This window comes from Oncorhynchus mykiss, chromosome 24 (genome assembly GCF_013265735.2).
Source record: "Oncorhynchus mykiss isolate Arlee chromosome 24, USDA_OmykA_1.1, whole genome shotgun sequence".
In the NCBI taxonomy this organism is placed as follows: domain Eukaryota; kingdom Metazoa; phylum Chordata; class Actinopteri; order Salmoniformes; family Salmonidae; genus Oncorhynchus; species Oncorhynchus mykiss.
In genome coordinates, this window is record NC_048588.1 from 37,099,123 (window position 1) to 37,123,526 (window position 24,404).

General features: G+C 43.2%; 1 protein-coding gene across 1 annotated transcript; it reads right to left on the bottom strand.

The window, feature by feature from the left end:
- Nucleotide 1: 1 nt before the first annotated feature.
- On the bottom strand, nt 2-18,584 carry LOC110503261 (protein phosphatase 1D). Its single transcript, XM_036961762.1, has 6 exons — nt 17,864-18,584; nt 13,671-13,899; nt 7,714-7,838; nt 3,417-3,598; nt 2,950-3,174; nt 2-2,633 (listed from the first exon to the last, which is right to left on the bottom strand). Exons 1-6 carry the CDS (start codon nt 18,384-18,386, stop codon nt 2,208-2,210), a joined length of 1,710 nt encoding a protein of 569 aa, XP_036817657.1. The 5' UTR covers nt 18,387-18,584; the 3' UTR covers nt 2-2,207.
- Between the last annotated feature and the right edge of the window lie 5,820 nt (nt 18,585-24,404).

Below are 24,404 nucleotides of genomic sequence, written 5' to 3' on the forward strand. Positions count from 1 at the left end.
CCTGTTTTTAGCTTTGTCATTATGGAGTATGTGTGTGTAGCTAAGTAGTGCACTACTTCTGGAATAAAGTTACATTTGGGACGCAACCAATACTATTCCTAAAAACATTATGCACAAGACCATCACAAACAAAGTAACAGAAAATATGTTCTGGCAGAATGACACATCAGTATCTCTTCACCTAAAAACATTTAAAATGTTCAATCCAACAAAAGAGTAAAACACACTAACACAAATACAGGCCTACTAGGAAAAAAAATAAAATTGTCCAGTTAAAATGGCACTTTGGTCTAGAAAAACTAAAACTACATACAGAAAATGATTAATAATTTAACGAGAGCTTGTCATGAAGCAAATGTGGCAGTCGGTAGACCTTTGTTAAAAACACTAGTACTGTCAAAAGTCTGATGCCCCGTAACCACAGCAACAGCGATGTGAGGACTACAGGTCAAATAATAAAACAATGCTGCCGAGGCCTAGTGGTTAGAGCGTTGGACTAGTAACCGGAAGGTTGCAAGTTCAAACCCCCGAGCTGACAAGGTACAAATCTGTCATTCTGCCCCTGAACAGGCAGTTAACCCACTGTTCCTAGACCAGTTAACCCACTGTTCCTAGACCAGTTAACCCACTGTTCCTAGGCCGTCATTGTAAATAAGAACGTGTTCTTAACTGACTTGCCTAGTTAAATAAAGGTAAAATAAAAAACACGAGTCATATCCATGTAGGTAAATTAAGATGAAGCATCTGACTGCTTTTTAAATGAAACATTGATAATCACTTAAAAGATGTCAACGAGTCGCGTATATATCTAGCAGTCCTAGTTCAAGTCAATCAACTTGAGAAGCAAATAAAAGTTAAGACCCCCCCCCCCCCCCCCCAGTATTCTAAAAACTAAAAAACAAACAAATGTATATTGACAACTAGCTAGTTTCCCACAACCATTTTCTCAAAGACCACTGCAGACAACAGAACCCATAGACTAAACTGGAGCATTTAAATAGCCAACAGTTCATTGTCTGTAGATATTGTTGTTGGGGGGGGGGGGTTCAGTAAAAAGGAAAATAAAATAAATAGGCTAAGTGTTGCAGTTACAGGTAATGACCACAAGGTGTCATCATGTGAGCTCATCTGACAGTGGGAACAGCAACATCCTGACTTGACTATATCATACGGTTCACCTTGTCAAACTAATTACATTTATTATAGGTGAATTAGTTCACTGGTTTAAACTAACAGCACCTTTCAGTTTGGGATGATCTCATTACAATATGTGAAGAAATAACAGAACACACAAATAGAAGGAAAAACAACATTTTAAATCCAATTTAAAACCAGGATGGGCCTAGTAAACCATAAAGGAAGGATAGGAGGATTGAATGATTTGAGGGAATATCAAGACGAAGTGAATTTAGGAAATGGTGGGAATATATTGATGTGAAAATCTAAAAATGGTAGGCTATCCTCGTCTATAGCTTCTACAATAGTGTATAATGTATAAAAAAATATATTGCTTTACCTAAAAGTAAGTAACACGTGTATTTTATTAAATGAACCCATGTCAAGATTTGCAGAATATTTACAGATTGGATAAATTCATACTTTGGGTGATTTTTCTGTCCCCCAAAACAGCACCAAACCTCAAAATAAATAAATAAAGATTTAGTCACGACATAATGAGTGCGAGATATCTTGTGACGTTGTGTACGTTCACACGTTAACCATCACCCAGACAGCCACGCCCCGGGGGAGGGGCAGTATTCCAAACTTTTTAATTTTTTTTTTATAAATGCCTGTCGACCCCAAATGTTGTGGCTAATTTGGGAAAACGTTGTATGTGTTTACAAGAGCCGTTTTGAAAATGTTAACCTTTTCTTTGCATCACAGAGTTACTTACGGGGGTTTAAAAATGATTTACATGACAGACCACCACTTAAAATCATTATTCTCCATCATCCCAGAGAACAGAGTAAGACGAACAATAACAGAGGACAAGTGAAGAGAGAGTGCAGAACACAACACCAATATGTAATCCATAAATGTGACTAGTAGGTGTCACCAAACAGAGGAATAACGACCCTGAAAGGGACTCTGGTCTCTCAGTCAGTCAGAGTCGTTTGTAAAAGGTTGTGGAAAAGGCAGAATGTTATTGTCTGTCTTGTGTCCCTGTTAGTCCGTCTATAGTGTGTGTGTGTGTGTGTGTGTGTGTCTCAGCACACACACACGGTGGCCTTGCCGTGTTGCTGCTGGAAGAGCGTGGGGGAACTGTTGGTAGGGGGCGGAGTCAGAGACTGTTTCTGGTCCTTTCCTCCACCGCCTTTCGGCCCCACCAACGTTCCCTCGCCATTCCTCCTCCGGTTCCTCTTGGCGGACGGGACTGGGTTGGGTGACGTGTCATCATCTAGAGTCCGTTTGCCGCCGGGCGTCCTGGCGGTGACGTCACTAAGCTCCTCCCCCGGGGCGGGGCTGTCTGTCGTCAGGGGGAAACCGGTGCGGGAGTCGTCAGAGTCTGAGAGGGCCGGGTCAAAGGGATCTGATTGGGCCAGGACGTACAGGCTGCTCCCTGATAGGCCGTGTCCACGCTCCAGGGTCGGAAGGAGCTCACACACAGCAGACGACATGTCCATGTCTGGAACCTAGAGAGAGACAGAGAGAGACAGAGACAGAAAAACAGAAAGAGAGAAAGACAGAGGGGGGCAGAGAGAAACAGAGGGAGAGACAGAAAAACAGAAAGACAGAGAGAGAGAGAGAGAGAGAGAGGGGGGCAGAGGGAGAGAGAAAGACAGAGGGGGACAGAGAGAAATAGAGGGGGACAGAGGTATTTCAGACAGTACTAATGAAGTAGTAATTATGATTTACCCCAAATAGCACCCTATTTTTCCACAGTGCACTACATAGAGAATAGAGTGCCATTTTTGGACACACAACCTTACAAGTCCCTCTGCTCTGTACCTTGACGAGTGGTGTGTTGGAGTGGGAGTCCGATGCGGGGCCACAGTGTTGTCCCTCGGCCAGGTTCAGCAGCACCTCCTCGTGGTGGAGAGGTTCCTGAGGGACACCCGGCTCCTGCAGGGCGATGACGATGGCCGACGTGTTGTCCGCACGCAGCATCCTCTGGCGCCACCGCAGGAGGGCGTGGCTCACCAGCTGGCGAGCGCTGGACACCCCGCACGGCGCCTAGGAGAGAGAGAGGGAGGTTTGTTTACAGTAGTTGTGTGATTTAAAAATAAATGTATGATCATGTGGGTCATACAATAATTTAATTTATCATACCAGGCTGTGTTCAGCAGGGAAAAACGTTTCAAAACAGAGTGATACCTAAACCAATAAGAAACAGAATATATATATATTTTTTTCCCCCCGTTGCAAAATGTTTTGACCTACTGAACAGCACACTGACGTTTAGCACCACGACTCACCATGGCCTCATCGTTGTCCTGGCACATGGAGACGGCGTCCTGGGGGGGCACCATGTTCCACAGCCCGTCACTGCCCAGGATGATGTAACGGTGTTTATGGGGGTCAAGGGTCAGAACACAGGTGTCTGGCTCCGGGGACACGACAAACTCTCCGCTGTAGAAGTCATAGCTCCACAGGTCCCCTATAGGGGCAGAATATATTTAAATAAAATGATCCTCGTCTCACAAGGAAACACTGGATAGCAAAGGGAAAGGAGAAGTAGAGGGGGTTTTACACATATCCACAGTAATTTACAGTAACTGGACAAAAAGGAAGATGAAATGCCTCGTTGCCGGTCTTGCTGTTCCCAAACATAGTTATATGTGGGCTCTTTATGTCTGGGAAGAGCAAAACAGTGAACAGTGAGCCTCCCCCCTATGGAAAACAGTGAGCATCCCCCTATGGAAAACAGAGAGCCTCCCCCTATGGAAAACAGTGAGCCTCCCCCTATGGAAAACAGTGAGCCTCCCCCCATGGAAAACAGTGAGCCTCCCCCTATGGAAAACAGAGAGCATCCCCCTATGGAAAACAGTGAGCATCCCCCTATGGAAAACAGTGAGCCTCCCCCTATGGAAAACAGTGAGCCTCCCCCTATGGAAAACAGTGAGCCTCCCCCCATGGAAAACAGTGAACCTCCCCCTATGGAAAACAGAGAGCATCCCCCTATGGAAAACAGTGAGCCTCCCCCTATGGAAAACAGTGAGCCTCCCCCTATGGAAAACAGTGAGCCTCCCCCCTATGGAAAAGAGTGAGCATCCCCCCATGGAAAACAGTGAGCCTCCCCCCTATGGAAAACAGTGAGCCTCCCCCTATGGAAAACAGTGAGCCTCCCCCTATGGAAAACAGTGAGCCTCCCCCTATGGAAAACAGTGAGCATCCCCCTATGGAAAACAGTGAGCATCCCCCTATGGAAAACAGTGAGCATCCCCCTATGGAAAACAGTGAGCATCCCCCTATGGAAAACAGTGAGCCTCCCCCTATGGAAAACAGTGAGCCTCCCCCTATGGAAAACAGTGAGCCTCCCCCTATGGAAAACAGTGAGCCTCCCCCTATGGAAAACAGTGAGCCTCCCCCTATGGAAAACAGTGAGCCTCCCCCTATGGAAAACAGTGAGCCTCCCCCCTATGGAAAACAGTGAGCCTCCCCTATGGAAAACAGAGAGCCTCCCCCTATGGAAAACAGAGAGCCTCCCCCTATGGAAACAGAGAGCCTCCCCCTATGGAAAACAGTGAGCATCCCTCTATGGAAAACAGTGAGCATCCCCCTATGGAAAACAGTGAGCACCCCCCTATGGAAAACAGTGAGCCTCCCCCTATGGAAAACAGTGAGCCTCCCCCTATGGAAAACAGTGAGCATCCCTCTATGGAAAACAGAGAGCATCCTCTATGGAAAACAGTAAGCGTCCCCCTATGGAAAACAGAGAGCATCCTCTATGGAAAACAGTGAGCGTCCCCCTATGGAAAACAGAGAGCCTCCCCCTATGGAAAACAGAGAGCCTCCCCCTATGGAAAACAGAGAGCCTCCCCCTATGGAAAACAGAGAGCATCCTCTATGGAAAACATTGAACATCCCCCTATAGAAAGAAGCATACCTGTGAAACCGACTCTGAGAAACAAGGGAATTTATGTCAAGTGTAGTGCAGTGCTTCACTTTGCTCCCCAACCAGAGTGTTAAGATGTTAGATTTTTACAGTGTAAAGAAAATCTAGGAACTGGAGACAAACTAGGTGTTCTTTAGGAATGTGCAGAGAGATGAGGAAAACTCCGGAAAAACGTTTGCAAAGAAAACAAACCTGCTTCTCCAAAAAACAAGAAACGTCAAAAAATGTATTTAGAGAGAAAAAAAAAAGAAGTTTAAATCCATACTGAACAAAAATATACGCCGTGTTGGTCCCGTGTTTCATGAGCTGAAATAAAAGATCCCAGAAATGTTCCATATGGACAAGAAACCTTATTTCTCTCAAATGTTGTGTGCAATTTGTGTACATCCCTGTTAGTGAGCATTTCTCCTTTGCCTAGATAATCCAACCACCTGACAGGTGTGGCATATCAAGAAGCTGATTAAACATCTTGATAATTCCCTAGATGCACCTTGTGCAGGGGACAATAAAAGGCCGCTCTAAAATGTAGTTTTGTCACACAACACAATGACACAGATGACTCCAGTTGAGGTAGCAGCTGGGAGGAGGTGCTCTTATTCTCCACGGACCACAAGTATGCTGACAAGAGCATCCTGCCTGGTGCAGAGCTCAACAAGGCCTATGGTGTCACCACTACCGTGTCTCACCACCTTGACCTGGATGAGGGCAAGGTTCTTGGCAGTCTGGTGAAGTACACTTCCAAGCAAGGGCTTTGGGATGGAGATGCAATATGGCAGTCGTGCCAACATATCTCATCAGCCACCTGGTGGAAGGGACTTTGTGGATCTGAGGCTCTTTCCCCTGTTGCCTTCATCATCCTCCAAATCCCACCAACATCAGCTGCCTCAGAGCGCCATAGCGTACATTTTTTGGGGTATTATTTCACCTTTATTTAACCAGATAGGCTAGTTGAGAACAAGTTCTCATTTACAACTGTGACCTGGCCAAGATAAAGCAAAGCAGTGTGACAAAAACAACAACACATGGAGTAAAACAAACATACAAACAACAACACAGAGTTACACATGGAATAAACAAACATACAAACAACAACACAGAGTTACACATGGAATAAACAAACATACAAACAACAACACAGAGTTACACATGGAATAAACAAACATACAAACAACAACACGGAGTTACACATAAACAAACATACAAACAACAACACAGAGTTACACATGGAATAAACAAACATACAAACAACAACACGGAGTTACACATAAACAAACATACAAACAACAACACAGAGTTACACATGGAATAAACAAACATACAAACAACACAGAGTTACACATGGAATAAACAAACATACAAACAACAACACGGAGTTACACATAAACAAACATACAAACAACAACACAGAGTTACACATGGAATAAACAAACATACAAACAACAACACGGAGTTACACATAAACAAACATACAAACAACAACACAGAGTTACACATGGAATAAACAAACATACAAACAACAACACGGAGTTACACATAAACAAACATACAAACAACAACACAGAGTTACACATGGAATAAACAAACATACAAACAACAACACGGAGTTACACATAAACAAACATACAAACAACAACACAGAGTTACACATGGAATAAACAAACATACAAACAACAACACGGAGTTACACATAAACAAACATACAAACAACAACACAGAGTTACACATGGAATAAACAAACATACAAACAACAACACGGAGTTACACATAAACAAACATACAAACAACAACACGGAGTTACACATGGAATAAACAAAACATACAAACAACAACACGGAGTTACACATAAACAAACATACAAACAACAACACGGAGTTACACATGGAATAAACAAACATACAAACAACAACACGGAGTTACACATGGAATAAACAAAACATACAAACAACAACACGGAGTTACACATGGAATAAACAAACATACAAACAACAACACGGAGTTACACATAAACAAACATACAAACAACAACACGGAGTTACACATGGAATAAACAAAACATACAAACAACAACACGGAGTTACACATAAACAAACATACAAACAACAACACGGAGTTACACATGGAATAAACAAAACATACAAACAACAACACGGAGTTACACATGGAATAAACAAACATACAAACAACAACACGGAGTTACACATGGAATAAACATATAGTCAAATAACACAATAATAAAATCTGTATACAGTGTATGCAAATGAAGTAAGAAGGTAAGGTGTATACAGTGTATGCAAATGAAGTAAGAAGGTAAGGTGTATACAGTGTATGCAAATGAAGTAAGAAGGTAAGGCAATAAATAGGCCATTAGTGGCGAAGTAATTACAATTTAGCAGATTTACACTGAAGTGATAGATGTGCAGATGAGGATGTGCAGGTAGAAATACTGGATTTGCCTAGCACTACGTGCCTCTGAGTGAGGCAACTCCTGTTCAAGTGCAACTAAATGTCCATGATTTGGTGAATCTGTTCGGACTGAACTGGCCAGAGGGACAACTCCAAAATAATAAAGGTTTCAGGTAACAGGGAGAAACATTAACAAAATTATCAAACTATTTCCAGAAAAATGTCTGTGGAGATTTAAGACAACAACAACATACCCAGAGCTCTGGCCACAGCCAGGAAAGGGATCTGGTCGATGACGGTGCTCCTCCGGACGGGGCCGTTATGAGTCAGCCTGGGTCTCTTCCACACCACCCTGTTCACACCAGACTTCTTTATAACACTGGAGATAGGAGGAAGAGAGAGACAGGAGAATTATCTCACTGGAGATAGGAGAGAGAGACATACAGGATAATTATCTCACTGGAGATAGGAGAGAGAGACAGACAGGAGAATTATCTCACTGGAGATAGGAGGAAGAGAGACAGACAGGAGAACTATATCACTGGAGATAGGAGGAAGAGAGACAGTCAGGATAATTATCTCACTGGAGATAGGAGGAAGAGAGACAGTCAGGATAATTATCTCACTGGAGATAGGAGGAAGAGAGACAGACAGGAGAATTATCTCACTGGAGATAGGAGGAAGAGAGACAGACAGGAGAATTATCTCACTGGAGATAGGAGGAAGAGAGACAGACAGGAGAATTATCTCACTGGAAATAGGAGGAAGAGAGACAGACAGGAGAATTATCACACTGGAGATAGGAGGAAGAGAGACAGACAGGAGAATTATCTCACTGGAAATAGGAGGAAGAGAGACAGACAGGAGAATTATCACACTGGAGATAGGAGGAAGAGAGACAGACAGGAGAATTATCTCACTAGAGATAGGAGGAAGAGAGACAGACAGGAGAATTATATCACTGGAGATAGGAGAGAGACAGACAGGACAGTTATCATAGACATTTAGTAAGGTAGTGATGAAGTAGTAGTTATGATTTAGCCAGTCCGTGTCACAAAAGGCATTACATTTATAGTTGACTACCTGCGACCAGGCTCTAGATAAGGGAATAGGGAGTTAATTTATAGTTGACTACCTGTGACCAGGCTCTAGATAAGGAATAGGGAGTTAATTTATAGTTGACTACCTGTGACCAGGCTCTAGATAAGGAATAGGGAGTTCATTTATAGTTGACTACCTGTGACCAGGCTCTAGATAAGGGAATAGGGAGTTAATTTATAGTTGACTACCTGTGACCAGGCTCTAGATAAGGAATAGGGAGTTCATTTATAGTTGACTACCTGTGACCAGGCTCTAGATAAGGGAATAGGGAGTTCATTTATAGTTGACTACCTGTGACCAGGCTCTAGATAAGGAATAGGGAGTTCATTTATAGTTGACTACCTGTGACCAGGCTCTAGATAAGGGAATAGGGAGTTAATTTATAGTTGACTACCTGTGACCAGGCTCTAGATAAGGAATAGGGAGTTCATTTATAGTTGACTACCTGTGACCAGGCTCTAGATAAGGAATAGGGAGTTCATTTATAGTTGACTACCTGTGACCAGGCTCTAGATAAGGGAATAGGGAGTTCATTTATAGTTGACTACCTGTGACCAGGCTCTAGATAAGGAATAGGGAGTTCATTTATAGTTCACTACCTGTGACCAGGCTCTAGATAAGGAATAGGGAGTTAATTTATAGTTGACTACCTGTGACCAGGCTCTAGATAAGGAATAGGGAGTTAATGTATAGTTGACTACCTGTGACCAGGCTCTAGATAAGGAATAGGGAGTTAATTTATAGTTGACTACCTGTGACCAGGCTCTAGATAAGGAATAGGGAGTTAATTTATAGTTGACTACCTGTGACCAGGCTCTAGATAAGGAATAGGGAGTTAATGTATAGTTGACTACCTGTGACCAGGCTCTAGATAAGGAATAGGGAGTTAATTTATAGTTGACTACCTGTGACCAGGCTCTAGATAAGGAATAGGGAGTTAATTTATAGTTGACTACCTGTGACCAGGCTCTAGATAAGGGAATAGGGAGTTAATTTATAGTTCACTACCTGTGACCAGGCTCTAGATAAGGGAATGGGGAGTTAATTTATAGTTCACTACCTGTGACCAGGCTCTAGATAAGGGAATGGGGAGTTAATTTATAGTTCACTACCTGTGACCAGGCTCTAGATAAGGGAATAGGGAGTTAATTTATAGTTCATTACCTGTGACCAGGCTCTAGATAAGGGAAAAGGGAGTTCATTTATAGTTGACTACCTGTGACCAGGCTCTAGATAAGGAATAGGGAGTTAATTTATAGTTCACTACCTGTGACCAGGCTCTAGATAAGGAATAGGGAGTTAATTTATAGTTGACTACCTGTGACCAGGCTCTAGATAAGGGAATAGGGAGTTAATTTATAGTTCACTACCTGTGACCAGGCTCTAGATAAGGAATAGGGAGTTAATTTATAGTTGACTACCTGCGACCAGGCTCTAGATAAGGGAATAGGGAGTTAATTTATAGTTGACTACCTGTGACCAGGCTCTAGATAAGGGAATAGGGAGTTCATTTATAGTTCACTACCTGCGACCAGGCTCTAGATAAGGAATAGGGAGTTAATTTATAGTTGACTACCTGTGACCAGGCTCTAGATAAGGGAATAGGGAGTTAATTTATAGTTCACTACCTGTGACCAGGCTCTAGATAAGGAATAGGGAGTTAATTTATAGTTGACTACCTGTGACCAGGCTCTAGATAAGGGAATGGGGAGTTAATTTATAGTTGACTACCTGTGACCAGGCTCTAGATAAGGGAATAGGGAGTTAATTTATAGTTCACTACCTGTGACCAGGCTCTAGATAAGGGAATGGGGAGTTAATTTATAGTTGACTACCTGTGACCAGGCTCTAGATAAGGGAATAGGGAGTTCATTTATAGTTCACTACCTGCGACCAGGCTCTAGATAAGGAATAGGGAGTTAATTTATAGTTGACTACCTGTGACCAGGCTCTAGATAAGGGAATAGGGAGTTAATTTATAGTTCACTACCTGTGACCAGGCTCTAGATAAGGAATAGGGAGTTAATTTATAGTTCACTACCTGTGACCAGGCTCTAGATAAGGGAATAGGGAGTTAATTTATAGTTGACTACCTGTGACCAGGCTCTAGATAAGGAATAGGGAGTTCATTTATAGTTGACTACCTGTGACCAGGCTCTAGATAAGGAATAGGGAGTTAATTTATAGTTGACTACCTGTGACCAGGCTCTAGATAAGGGAATAGGGAGTTAATTTATAGTTCACTACCTGTGACCAGGCTCTAGATAAGGAATAGGGAGTTAATTTATAGTTCACTACCTGTGACCAGGCTCTAGATAAGGAATAGGGAGTTCATTTATAGTTCACTACCTGTGACCAGGCTCTAGATAAGGGAATAGGGAGTTAATTTATAGTTGACTACCTGTGACCAGGCTCTAGATAAGGGAATAGGGAGTTCATTTATAGTTCACTACCTGTGACCAGGCTCTAGATAAGGAATAGGGAGTTCATTTATAGTTCACTACCTGTGACCAGGCTCTAGATAAGGGAATAGGGAGTTAATTTATAGTTGACTACCTGTGACCAGGCTCTAGATAAGGGAATAGGGAGTTAATTTATAGTTGACTACCTGTGACCAGGCTCTAGATAAGGAATAGGGAGTTAATTTATAGTTCACTACCTGTGACCAGGCTCTAGATAAGGAATAGGGAGTTAATTTATAGTTCACTACCTGTGACCAGGCTCTAGATAAGGAATAGGGAGTTAATTTATAGTTGACTACCTGTGACCAGGCTCTAGATAAGGGAATAGGGAGTTAATTTATAGTTCATTACCTGTGACCAGGCTCTAGATAAGGAATGGGGAGTTAATTTATAGTTGACTACCTGTGACCAGGCTCTAGATAAGGAATAGGGAGTTAATTTATAGTTCATTACCTGTGACCAGGCTCTAGATAAGGGAATAGGGAGTTAATTTATAGTTGACTACCTGTGACCAGGCTCTAGATAAGGAATAGGGAGTTAATTTATAGTTCATTACCTGTGACCAGGCTCTAGATAAGGAATAGGGAGTTCATTTATAGTTGACTACCTGTGACCAGGCTCTAGATAAGGAATAGGGAGTTCATTTATAGTTCACTACCTGTGACCAGGCTCTAGATAAGGAATAGGGAGTTAATTTATAGTTGACTACCTGTGACCAGGCTCTAGATAAGGGAATAGGGAGTTAATTTATAGTTCACTACCTGTGACCAGGCTCTAGATAAGGGAATAGGGAGTTAATTTATAGTTCACTACCTGTGACCAGGCTCTAGATAAGGAATAGGGAGTTAATTTATAGTTCACTACCTGTGACCAGGCTCTAGATAAGGAATAGGGAGTTAATTTATAGTTCACTACCTGTGACCAGGCTCTAGATAAGGGAATAGGGAGTTAATTTATAGTTCACTACCTGTGACCAGGCTCTAGATAAGGAATAGGGAGTTAATTTATAGTTCACTACCTGTGACCAGGCTCTAGATAAGGAATAGGGAGTTAATTTATAGTTCACTACCTGTGACCAGGCTCTAGATAAGGGAATGGGGAGTTAATTTATAGTTGACTACCTGTGACCAGGCTCTAGATAAGGGAATAGGGAGTTAATTTATAGTTCACTACCTGTGACCAGGCTCTAGATAAGGGAATAGGGAGTTAATTTATAGTTGACTACCTGTGACCAGGCTCTAGATAAGGGAATAGGGAGTTAATTTATAGTTCACTACCTGCGACCAGGCTCTAGATAAGGGAATAGGGAGTTAATGTATAGTTCACTACCTGTGACCAGGCTCTAGATAAGGGATAGGGAGTAACTTAGTAGCATAAAATTGTTCCAAACTTGCTCGATAACCTTTATTTCAATTGGCTGGTTGATCTAATAACACGTATGCACAATATAGTGTCAGTAAACTGCTACGATGCTGATGACTAGTCTGGCAAGAGTCTTAAAGTCACTGGGGGGAAATCACCCCAAGCTCACTTTCTCTGTGGGCATCACTGGCTTCATCCCAAATAGTACCCCCCCCCCATTCTCCGTAGTGCACTAGTTATGACCAGGGACATTTGGGACGCACACTATGTGTTCCTTATCTGAAGGAGATCGCTCTACGGTAGTGAGTTTACCCGGCGTCTGTCCAGCCCTCTAGTCTAGTCACCCAGTCAGTTCTACAGTAGTCTAGTTACCCAGTCAGTTCTACAGTAGTCTAGTCACCCAGTCAGTTCTACAGTAGTCTAGTCACCCAGTCAGTTCTACAGTAGTCTAGTCACCCAGTCAGTTCTACAGTAGTCTAGTCACCCAGTCAGTTCTACAGTAGTCTAGTCACCCAGTCAGTTCTACAGTAGTCTAGTCACCCAGTCAGTTCTACAGTAGTTTGTCCATCCCTCTAGTCACCCAGTCTGTTCTACAGTAGTCTAGTCACCCAGTCAGTTCTACAGTAGTCTGTCCATCCCTCTAGTCTAGTCACCCAGTCAGTTCTACAGTAGTCTGTCCATCCCTCTAGTCTAGTCACCCAGTCAGTTCTACAGTAGTCTGTCCATCCCTCTAGTCTAGTCACCCAGTCAGTTCTACAGTAGTCTAGTCACCCAGTCAGTTCTACAGTAGTCTAGTCACCCAGTCAGTTCTACAGTAGTCTGTCCATCCCTCTAGTCTAGTCACCCAGTCAGTTCTACAGTAGTCTGTCCATCCCTCTAGTCTAGTCACCCAGTCAGTTCTACAGTAGTCTGTCCATCCCTCTAGTCTAGTCACCCAGTCAGTTAGAGTTTTTCTGTTGTTTCCCACCAAGCAGGCATAGATGCTACAATGCTTCATCTGACTGAGTTTGCATTAGAATAGATAATGTTGTCACCCAAAGCAGACAAGAGTTTAAGTTGCTATTGTGCAAGAGAGAGATAGAGGGAGACATGTTTTTTGTCACAAACCCATTCTCTTGTCATAGGGGCTGTTGTTTTGGATGCACAGTCACATGAGGGTACGGTTATTGGGAGCCCTAGTACAGTATTATATGTTAGGCTAGTCTGTCAGACAGACTAAACATTAATGTTGAGTTGGCCGGCTAGACAACTAACCTAATAGGGTAGTATGTGTCAGTAAGCCTTACCTGCCCCCCAGCCCTTCGATGCGTTCCCTCTCCTTGGGCAGCTCAGGCTTGTGGTCCTGTGTAACCTCCACGGCCTTGATGAACTGGTCTGTGAGGTCATCCTGGACCCCCAGCACTATGGCAGAGTCTCCTACGTGGGCCACGTACATTCGGTTCCCCCGGATGACCACGACACTGGCCGTGGTGCCTGAGGTGCTGGGAAGCCCTGTGAGAGTTTTGGGCCATTCGGCTGCAGAGGGAGGGAGAGAGAACATGTTGAACTATTGGAACTTGCCCAGCCTTAGAAGTAGCCTTCAGACTAGCCTACTTCCCTGCAATAACATGGCCCCTGAATATAACAACATTTAGGAAGGAACCCCTGTTCCTGGAGAGAGACCCTCCTGTTGGTTTTAACTCCAACCCTGTTCCTGGAGAGATACCGTCCTGTTGGTTTTAACTCCAACCCTGTTCCTGGAGAGTTACCCTCCTGTAGGTTTTAACTCCAACCCTGTTCCTGGATAGCTACCCTCCTGTAGGTTTTAATTCCAACCCTGTTCCTGGAGAGATACCCTCCTGTAGGTTTTAACTCCAACCCTGTTCCTGGAGAGAGACCCTCCTGTAGGTTTTAACTCCAACCCTGTTCCTGGAGAGATACCCTCCTGTTGGTTAACTCCAACCCTGTTCCTGGAGAGAAACCCTCCTGTAGATTTTAACTCCAACCCTGTTCCTGGAAAACTACCCTTCTGTTGGTTTTAACTCCAACAGGATTGGGCAGCCCCTGATATAGGGAACGGGATTGGACAGCCCCTGATTTAGGGAACGGGATTGGACAGCCCCTGATTTAGGGAACGGGATTGGACAGCCCCTGATTTAGGGAACGGGATTGGATAGCCCCTGATATAGGGAACGGGATTGGGCCCCCGTTCCAGCATTGGGGAACATCCTGCGCCCCCACCTTGTCTATATCTATGGGTACAAGCATTATTCATGACACAAACTGTCCACACCCCCTCTGGGTGGCAGACGGTAAAAGTTTAAAGGTTTAAAGCTCATTTCCTGCAATTCTACACGTTTTGTCACACGGGGTGCAAAGAAAATATTGCAGTTTTAACAATAATTTTCTTTCAGTTCTATACACTTTGCCATGTCTAATGTTTTTTTATTCGTGTGATATTTCAGTGACTCAAACATTACAAACGAAGCTATAAAAAAATTAAAAAAACATTAGCTGACATGGGAGAGTTTTAATCTGGACATTTCTGACTAGTTATAAATTATCTCTCTAAGTTAGACAATGACAAGAGGAACGGATGATACACTGCCCATATTAGAAATTGTACCTTGTACATTCTACCATTACAACTTTCAAGAGTAAGGTTTAAAACAGTGGCGGTTGGTGACGTTTAAGATAAGGGAGGACGATTATTTTGTTTTTAATTACCACGGCCTTGTTTCTATTACTGCACATTGGATGACTGTCATTCATATTCCATTCACCCAGTTAGTTCAATGTAACATCGATTGAGTTAGGCTACTACATGATACTCTAATTTTCCATATACCCATCATGAGGTTGTTACTGTACAACCTAGCCTATGAATCAAAGTTTACAACGTAGGTGCACAGGTCAAGAGAAACACTTGACTAATCAAGGTGACAGACAGTGACACATTCAATACCTCCTCGCACTCTTCCCTGTATCTAGCTGATCTAGGGTGTATTCATTAGTCATAACAGTTGCAAACGAGAGTTTCTATTGGACAAATTCAGGTATGTTTATCCAAGTTTAGTTCCGTTTAAGAAACGTTTTTTTTTTTCAACAGAATCGGCGGAATGAATACACCCCTGATCACACGCAAACACAGTGCACTTTCAGAGCAGCCACATACAAACAGCATGATCATTTTGCTCGTTAATTCCTTTTCGCATCTACGCGTTGTCCTCCTCTCACCTTCTCCCTTCGCTTGTGGACATCAGTGCACAACACAGCAGCGGTTTGTGACCAGGCGGAAAAACCTTTCTAAGCCAAACCTTCATATTAGAACCACGACACAACATCGTTGTCACCATTTTAGCTAACATCAGTTAACATAGAACTAGAACTAAGGCGTTATTAAACCTGCTACAATGGATGCAGTACAGTGTACAGTCAGCAAGAAGCTTAGCAGTTGCACAGGCAGGCCCTGGTGGTAATACATGTATAAAACACAAATGCTTACCTTGACTTGGAAGAGTTTTAGTGTTGGATAGCCATAGCTAGCTAGCTAACATAGCATCCCTCTCTGTTGGATAGCCATAGCCAGTTAGCTAACATAGCATCCCTCTCTGTTGGATAGCCATCGCTAGCTAGCTAACATAGCATCTCTCTCTGTTGGATAGCCATAGCCAGTTAGCTAAAGTAGCATCCCTCTCTGTTGGATACCCATAGCTAGCTAGCTAACATAGCATCCCTCTCTGTTGGATAGCGATAGCCAGTTAGATAACATAGCATCCCTCTCTGTTGGATAGCCATAGCCAGTTAGCTAACATAGCATCGCTCTCTGTTAGATAGCCATAGCCAGTTAGCTAACATAGCATCCCTCTCTGTTGGATAGCCATAGCCAGTTAGCCAACATAGCATCCCTCTCTGTTGGATAGCCATAGCCAGTTAGCTAACATAGCATCCCTCTCTGTTGGATAGCCATAGCCAGTTAGCTAACATAGCATCCCTCTCTGTTGGTTAGCCATAGCCAGTTAGCTAACATAGCATCCCTCTCTGTTGGATAGCCATAGCCAGTTAGCTAACATAGCATCCCTCTCTGTTGGATAGCCATAGCCAGCTAGCTAACATAGCATCCCTCTCTGTTGGATAGCCATAGCCAGTTAGCTAACATAGCATCCCTCTCTGTTGGATAGCCATAGCCAGTTAGCTAACATAGCATCCCTCTCTGTTGGATAGCCTTAGCCAGCTAGCTAACATGGCATCCCTCTCTGTTTGAGCCGGGTGTTTGAGTAGGCTAAATTAGCAAGCTGCAACAAAATGTCTCTCTCGCGTGTCTCCTTCATTTTTGACCAAATTAATTTGTTTAAAAACTGTTAAATTATTGTCTTTCTCCCTTTTTTGAGTCAACTACTCGCAACATGTTATGCACTGCAGCGCTCGCTAGCTATAGCTTATGCTTTCAGCACTAGATTCATTCTCTGATCCTTTGATTGGGTGGAAGACATGTCAGTTCATGCTGCAAGAGCTCCGATAGGATGGAGGACATCCTCCGGAAGTTGTCATAATTACTGTGTAAGTATTTGGAAGGGGGTGAAAGCCATGAGCCTCCTAGGTTTTTTGTATTGAAGTCACTGTACCCAGTGAAGGACGGAAACCAGCTATTCCTCCGGCTACACCATGGTGCTACCCTACAGAGAGCTGTTGAGGCTACTGTAGAACTTCATTGCAAAACAGTGTGTTTTTAATCAATTATTTGGTGACGTGAATATATTTAGTATAGTTGTATCTTTAATGTTTCACTATTGGTATTTTTAAATTCACTGAGGACCCCTTCCACTTCCGATGAGCCTCCACTGGTTGAAAGCCAGACTGAGTGGTGGTGACGTGCCCCAGAGTTTGGAAACCACCGGTGTGGAGCAGACTGGGTACTGGTGACTTGACAGGGCAGTTGAAAGACCCAGAACAGATCGCTGACGACTGCCCTAAAATACAACTGCCCTCACAGCTGATAAGCCAAGAGACTACTTAATCAAACGGATAAGAGGGGGATGGGGGACGCATTGGTTTTTACAAATCTCTCCAACATTATCAGATGTCACATGCTGCCTGACCTGCCTACTACAGTAATAAACATGATTTGGTATAACATCGATGTCAAGAAACCGTCGCGACCTCTTTCCAAACCCATTGTCATCCCTATCGAAGGCAAACAGAGGAGGAAGACAACCATGTAAAATGCCCATTCACAGAGCCCCGCACAGCCGCCTGTCCGTGTGACCTGATAAGCTGGGGGGGTGAGATAGACATCCCATGATTCCTCTTTCTTTGCTCTACTACTGACAGATGGCCAGCAGTGGTAGGTTTATTTGTATGGTCAAGCCAGAGAACCCAAACCACACATTCAGCAACATCGAGCCTGCGGTGGTCATTTCATTCGTAGCTAAATGCATGAGATGTGAAAACAAATCCCAATATACATATTTAGCTTGACACATGGGTGATTCTAACTTACGCAGCTTTTTCCACATGGCATGGTGGCAGGCAACGAAACCTTTACGAATAGCTGCACACACTTCCTCGTCATCCTTGGACCAAAAGCCCCGCTGTTTCTTGATGAATTCCCATAAATAGTCCCGTGCAAACTGCGCTGCCTCTCGGCCTCCGTGGCCATCAAACACCGCGAAGAAAGCCACCGAGCGCTGGGGCCGGTTATCGCTCTCCGCCGGTGTACTCTCCACTGTCGAAACTGCCAGTGCAACTGCAGCACAACTTTGGTCCCCATTTTGTACATTTTGTGTCCATGCAGCTGTAGTGGAGGCAGATAGAGGCTCGTTGTGTACAGTCCGATCAGGCTGCTCGTTTTCAGGCACAATGTCGACCGTCGAGCTATCCCCTTTGGTCTCATCTTGTTCGTCCGAGTTCAGCTCGTCTTCCCCCGACTCGGGCTCCACTACAACCTCGGTAACGTCCTCCATGTATTTCCTGCCTCCCTGGTCGGAGAAAACACTCACTCGCATCAACAATGCGTTTTCCATGGCCGTAGGGACGTCTTGATTCAGATGCTGGGTGTTTGTAGTAGCTTTAAAAAAAAATTGCCTAAAAGTATTTTTAAGTTATGTTTATGGCAGCTTAATGATCAATCAGCCGCTTTCGGTCTTTGTTTATTTTCAATCCTTGTATGCATGCCCATAAACGCACTGACGTCAGAGCTGTATCTACTGGGGTAAATTATGTCAAATACTACAGTGCGCCACCTACTGGATGTGTAAATGCTTCCTAAACAACGGGGTGACTAACGGTGACACGCTTGCTTATGGGCCCTTCCCCCTTTCCAACGATGCAGAGAGAAAAATGAGAAGGGATAACTTGGCGATATACACGGAGTACCAGTACCAAGTCCACGTGCAGGGGTATGAGGTAGTTGAGCTAGATACAGTCCCAGTCAAAAGTTTGGATACACCTACTCATTCCAGGTTTTATTTTAATTTTATTTTTGTACTATTTTCTACGCTGTAGAATAATAGAGAAGACGTCAAAAAAAGATTTGGCATGTGTCCCCACATCCTCAAAAAGTGTTTTATTTTTTATTTTTATTTAACCTTTATATAACTCGGCAAGTCAGTTAAGAACAAATTATTATTTACAATGACGGCCTACCAAAGGGCAAAAGGCCTCCTGCGGGGACGGAGCTTGGATTTAAAAACATGTAATTATATATATATATATATATATATATATATATATATATATAGGACAAAACACACATCACGACAAGAGAGACAACACCACATAAAGAGAGACCTAAGACAACAACACATGACAACATAGCAAGGCAGCAACACATGACAACACAGCATGGTAGCAACACATGCCAACACAGCAAGGCAGCAACACATGACAACATAGCAAGGCAGCAACACATGACAACACAGCAAGGCAACAACACATGACAACACAGCATGGCAGCAACACATGACAACACAGCATGGCAGCAACACATGACAACACAGCATGGCAGCAACACATGACAACACAGCATGGCAGCAACACATGACAACACAGCATGGCAGCAACACATGACAACACAGCAAGGCAGCAACACATGACAACACAGCATGGCAGCAACACATGACAACACAGCATGGTAGCAACACAGCATGGCAGCAACACATGACAACACAGCATGGCAGCAACACATGACAACACAGCAAGGCACCAACACATGACAACACAGCATGGTAGCAATACATGACAACACAGCATGGTAGCAACACAACATGACAACACAGCAAGACAGCAACACAACATGACAACAACATGGTAGCAACACAACATGTCAGCAGCACAAAACATGGTACAAACATTATTGGGCACAGACAACAGCACAAATAAGAGTTCAATTAACAGACACATCTCAACATCAACTGTTCAGAGGAAACTATGTGAATCAGGCCTTCGTGGTTGTATTGCTGCAAAGAAACCACTACTAAAGGACACCGATAATAAGAAGAGACTTGCTTGGGCCAAGAAACACGACCAATGGACTTTAGACCGGTGGAAATCTGTCCTCTGGTCTGATGAGTCCACATTTGAGATTTTTGGTTCTAATCGCCGTGTCTTTGTGAGACGCAGAGTAGGGGAACGGATGAACTCCGCATGTCTGGTTCCCACCGTGAAGCATGGAGGAGGAGGTGTGATGGTGTAGGGGTGCTTTGCTGGTGACACTGTCAGTGATTTATTTAGAATTCAAGGCACACTTAACCAGCATGGCTACCACAGCATTCTGCAGCGATACGCCATCCCATCTGGTTTGTGCTTAGTGGGACTATCATTTATTTTTGAACAGGACAATCTCCGCAGGACAATCTTTACTTTGAACAATCTAAAATCTAAAATATGTTTTGATTTGTTTAACACTTTTTTGGTTACTACATGATTCCATATGTGTTATTTCGTAGTTTTGATGTATTCACTATTATTCTACAATGTAGAAAATAGTCAAAAATAAAGATAATCCCTTGAATGAGTAGGTGTGTCCAAACTTGTGTTTTGGGTCAGTGTCCTGTTGAAAAACAAATGATTGTTCCACTAAGCACAAACCTGGGGCCTGTTGCACAAAACTAGGATAAGGGATTAAGCCAGGATATCTTGGTGATCCTGGCTCAATTGATCCGTAATCCGGTTGCACTAAAGATGGATAGGGGGCAGGAGGATATGTTATGGTATAAATTACCATGGAGATTTATTCTGTGGAGCTAGCCTGCTCCAGACCAGGCTAAATTCCAGGATCTATTTAATCTCATCCCTAATGTCAGTCAGCAGTCACCACAAATGGAAACCAATAGTTATTTCACTGCTCACTATACATTGTTATCACATATAACTAGACCCACTGTTATTTAAACGTTTGTGATCATTAATTTCAATGATTTTGGATAAAAAATGATTTTTAGATGATGTTGCTATCATTAGATAATTTACAGTTTCCCATAGACTATAAGGCTATATATAAAATGCTAGAATATTAGGGCCACAGAGGGGAAAAAAACACAAGTCATAATATTGTAACCAGTTGTTTTAAAGGAGGACAGTTGTTAAAATGACAGATGTGGGGCATTTCGTGAAATTGTACTTCAGTATGGTTTCATAAACAAAGACATGCTGATGTGCCAGAATATTAAGTATCACATTGTCATAAGTATCAAAACTGTAAAAACAATATGTAGCTTTTCTGCAGAAAGAACCAGCCTCATAAATTTATGACTTTATCCTTTTTCTTCAGTGTGGCCCTAGTACTCTGTCATATAAACAAATACACATTCCATATGAATATAAAAACACAATGTGTAACATTATGTTCCTTTATTGAATAAGGACAAAACAAAGCAGGTAAACCATCAGCTCCTTTCAAAACTGAAGTCACAGTGACTCTACAAGATGGAAAGCACAGAATCTAAGCATATTATACAAAATGATACATATACAGACCTTTGAATGTGTATAACACACCCTGCATGTCTGCACACTAAAATAAATGCAGGACAAATCCATACACATCAACTGAACAGACAAATGAATGGATGCAGTAGCCTCCCTGCAGCCTTGTATTACACACAGTATACCGCACAAACATCATAAGAGGCCAAATTCGTCAAAAAACGAACCCAAAAAAAACCAAATTCCTCTGCCACCGCAGGACATATTTAACCAAAACTGAAAGCACACATACTAACTAAAATAATTCAACACATATTGGTCCCTCAGCAGGCGACCACTGTCGTCATCAGGGAAGATTGCCGGATTGTCCCAGTCCATGGCTGGTGGCACTCTGGGGGCCCTCTCCTTCCTCAGGCAGGCCACATTGTGAAGGACAGCACAAGCCACAGTAATATACATACCTTGAATGAAGCGGGTGGCATCTTGGGAGGAACCTATGCTCGTCTCTTTCCCCCCAGGGATCCCCTCTAAGACGGGCCTGCCTTTATTTAGCTCCAAGGCCATGTCCTCTGCTGGGGTAAGGTCAGCCTTTGGTGACCCACCACCCGTGCCTTGTCTGTGGGTATTCTTTTTCACTGCTAAAACAGTACAGACAATGTGTGAGCAGGCACCTTCTGGGTACAATATATGCTTGTGCTTTGTTAAATATTAGTCAGGGACCATACCATTCTGCAGAATGTTCTTGTATTTGATTTTGACCTGCTGCCATGTCCGTTTTGGCCCGTTCATGTTTAATCTACACACACACACACACTTAATGGAGTCACACTGCAAAAAATTACTTGGTATTTTTGTCTTGTTTTCAGTAAAAATATCAAATTTTATCATAGCTTTATACAGTGTGATGGAGTTACTTTACACAATTTCACTCATATCTGCAGTGCATTTCAATAAAAAAAATTAACCGTTTCATAATTACAGTACAACTGCATTTTTGGAGATGTGAATTAAATATTTGAATTGTAATTGTGATGTTTCAGCGGAGCGGTGAGTGTGTAATTGTGCACTACTTACGCATTCAGGCGGTCTGCAATACTTTGCCACGCTTTTTCTCTTTGCTTTATCACTGTGGCGGTGTTGCCTTTCTTCTTAATTATATCTTTTACCTCCTCGTATGCCTCCATGAGGATTTGTGCTTCCGACGGGGAAAAGTACGCGGCTCTAGTTGCCATGGTAAATCAGTTAATCTGTGATCTGTGGCGGGGTCTATTTGAGTGAGCCGTGAGCGCGCACCTATCCAGGATTGGTTTCACCTGGCTTAATGAATCCGTGTCTGCTCATCCTGGCTTGGTCTTTGTGCAACCAATTAAGCCTGGACGCACATGTTTTGGCTTCATTGAGCTCAGCTGAGTCATTTATCCCGGATGTCTTAATTCTACTTTTGTGCAACAGGCCCCAGGTTGTTCCTCTATCCAGTGTCTGTGTTCTTTTGCCCATCTTAATCTTTTCTTTTTAATGGCCAGTCTGAGATATGGCTTTTTCCTTGCAACTCTGCCTAGAAGGCCAGCATCCCGGAGTCGCCTCTTCACTGTTGAAGTTGAGACTGGTGTTTTGCGGGTACTATTTAATGAGGCTTTCATGAAGCTGCCAGTTGAGGGCTTGTGAGGCATCTGTTTCTCAAATTAGACACTAATGTACTTGTCCTCTTGCTCAGTTGTGCACCGGGGCCTCCCACTCCTCTTTCTATTCTGGTTAGAGACAGTTTGCGCTGTTCTGTGAAGGGAGTAGTACACAGCGTTGTACGAGATCTTCAGTTTCTTGGCAATTTCTCGCATGGAATAGCCTTAATTTCTCAGAACAAGAATTGACTGACAAGTTTCAGAAGAAAGTACTTTGTTTCTGGTCATTTTGAGCCTGTAATCGAACCCACAAATGCTGATGCTCCAGATACTCAACTAGTCTAAAGGCCAGTTTTATTGCTTTTTTAATCAGGACAACAGTTTTCAGCTGTGCTAGCATAATTGCAAAAGGGGTTTCTAATGATCAATTAGCCTTTTAAAATGATAAACCTGGATTAACTAACACAACGTGCCATCGGAACACAGGAGTGATGGTTGCTGATAATGGGCCTCTATACATCTATGTAGATATTCCATTAAAAAATCTGCCTTTTCCAGCTACAATAGTCATTTACAACATCAACAATATCTACACTGTATTTCTGATCAATTTGACGTTATTTTAATGGACAAAAATGTGCTTTTCTATCATAAACAAGGACATTTCTAAGTGACCCTAAACCTTTAAACGGTAGTGTACATTGTAATATTGTTGTATGGTGGTGTTATACATGTTGTATTGTAGCTATGTAGTGGTGTAATAATGTTATATGATGTACTGTTTTATCTTGTGTTTTATATGTCATGTAAGCATCACGGTATCTCTGTGAAGTTAAATTTCCATCGATCAAATTAAATTGTGTTTGTTGTCTGTAGCTTATGGCTGGAGTATAAGGGGGGGGGGGGGGGGGGGACTCCCTGACTAGCCCATAGGCTAATGCACTACATCTGACCAGGGCCCATAGGCTAATGCACTACATCTGACCAGGGCCCATAGGCTAGTGCGCTACATCTGACCAGGGCCCATAGGCTAGTGCGCTACATCTGACCAGGGCCCATAGGCTAGTGCGCTACATCTGACCAGGGCCCATAGGCTAGTGCGCTACATTTGACCAGGGCCCATAGGCTAGTGCGCTACATCTGACCAGGGCCCATAGGATAGTGCGCTACATCTGACCAGGGCCCGTAGGCTAGTGCGCTACATCTGACCAGGGCCCATAGGCTAGTGCGCTACATCTGACCAGGGCCCACAGGGCTGTACATTTATAGTAAATGCCTCCTCTTGTTCTTTTCCCAGATCATCTATGTCATGCGGAACCCAAAGGACAATGTGATTTTCCTACTATCGCTGGTGTATTGACTGGGTCATGTTTCAGACCCCAAAGAGCTTCGAGGACTTTCTGGACCACTGGTTGGCAGGGGATGGTAGATTAAAGACATCATTCATATAAGACATCTCAATGTCTAAAGACATCCAACCAGCCTGGCTTGCCTATC

What these genes read in the sequence shown, in the direction of transcription:
- LOC110503261 (XM_036961762.1), bottom strand. Translation starts at nt 18,386, where the DNA reads ATGGAAAACGCATTGTTGATGCGAGTGAGTGTTTTCTCCGACCAGGGA. An exon ending in ATCGAAGGGCTGGGGGGCAG is followed by an intron (nt 7,839 to 13,670) that starts GTAAGGCTTACT and finishes TCCTATCTCCAG; the next exon opens with TGTTATAAAGAAGTCTGGTG. An exon ending in GGCTGTGGCCAGAGCTCTGG is followed by an intron (nt 3,599 to 7,713) that starts GTATGTTGTTGT and finishes CTGCCCCTATAG; the next exon opens with GGGACCTGTGGAGCTATGAC.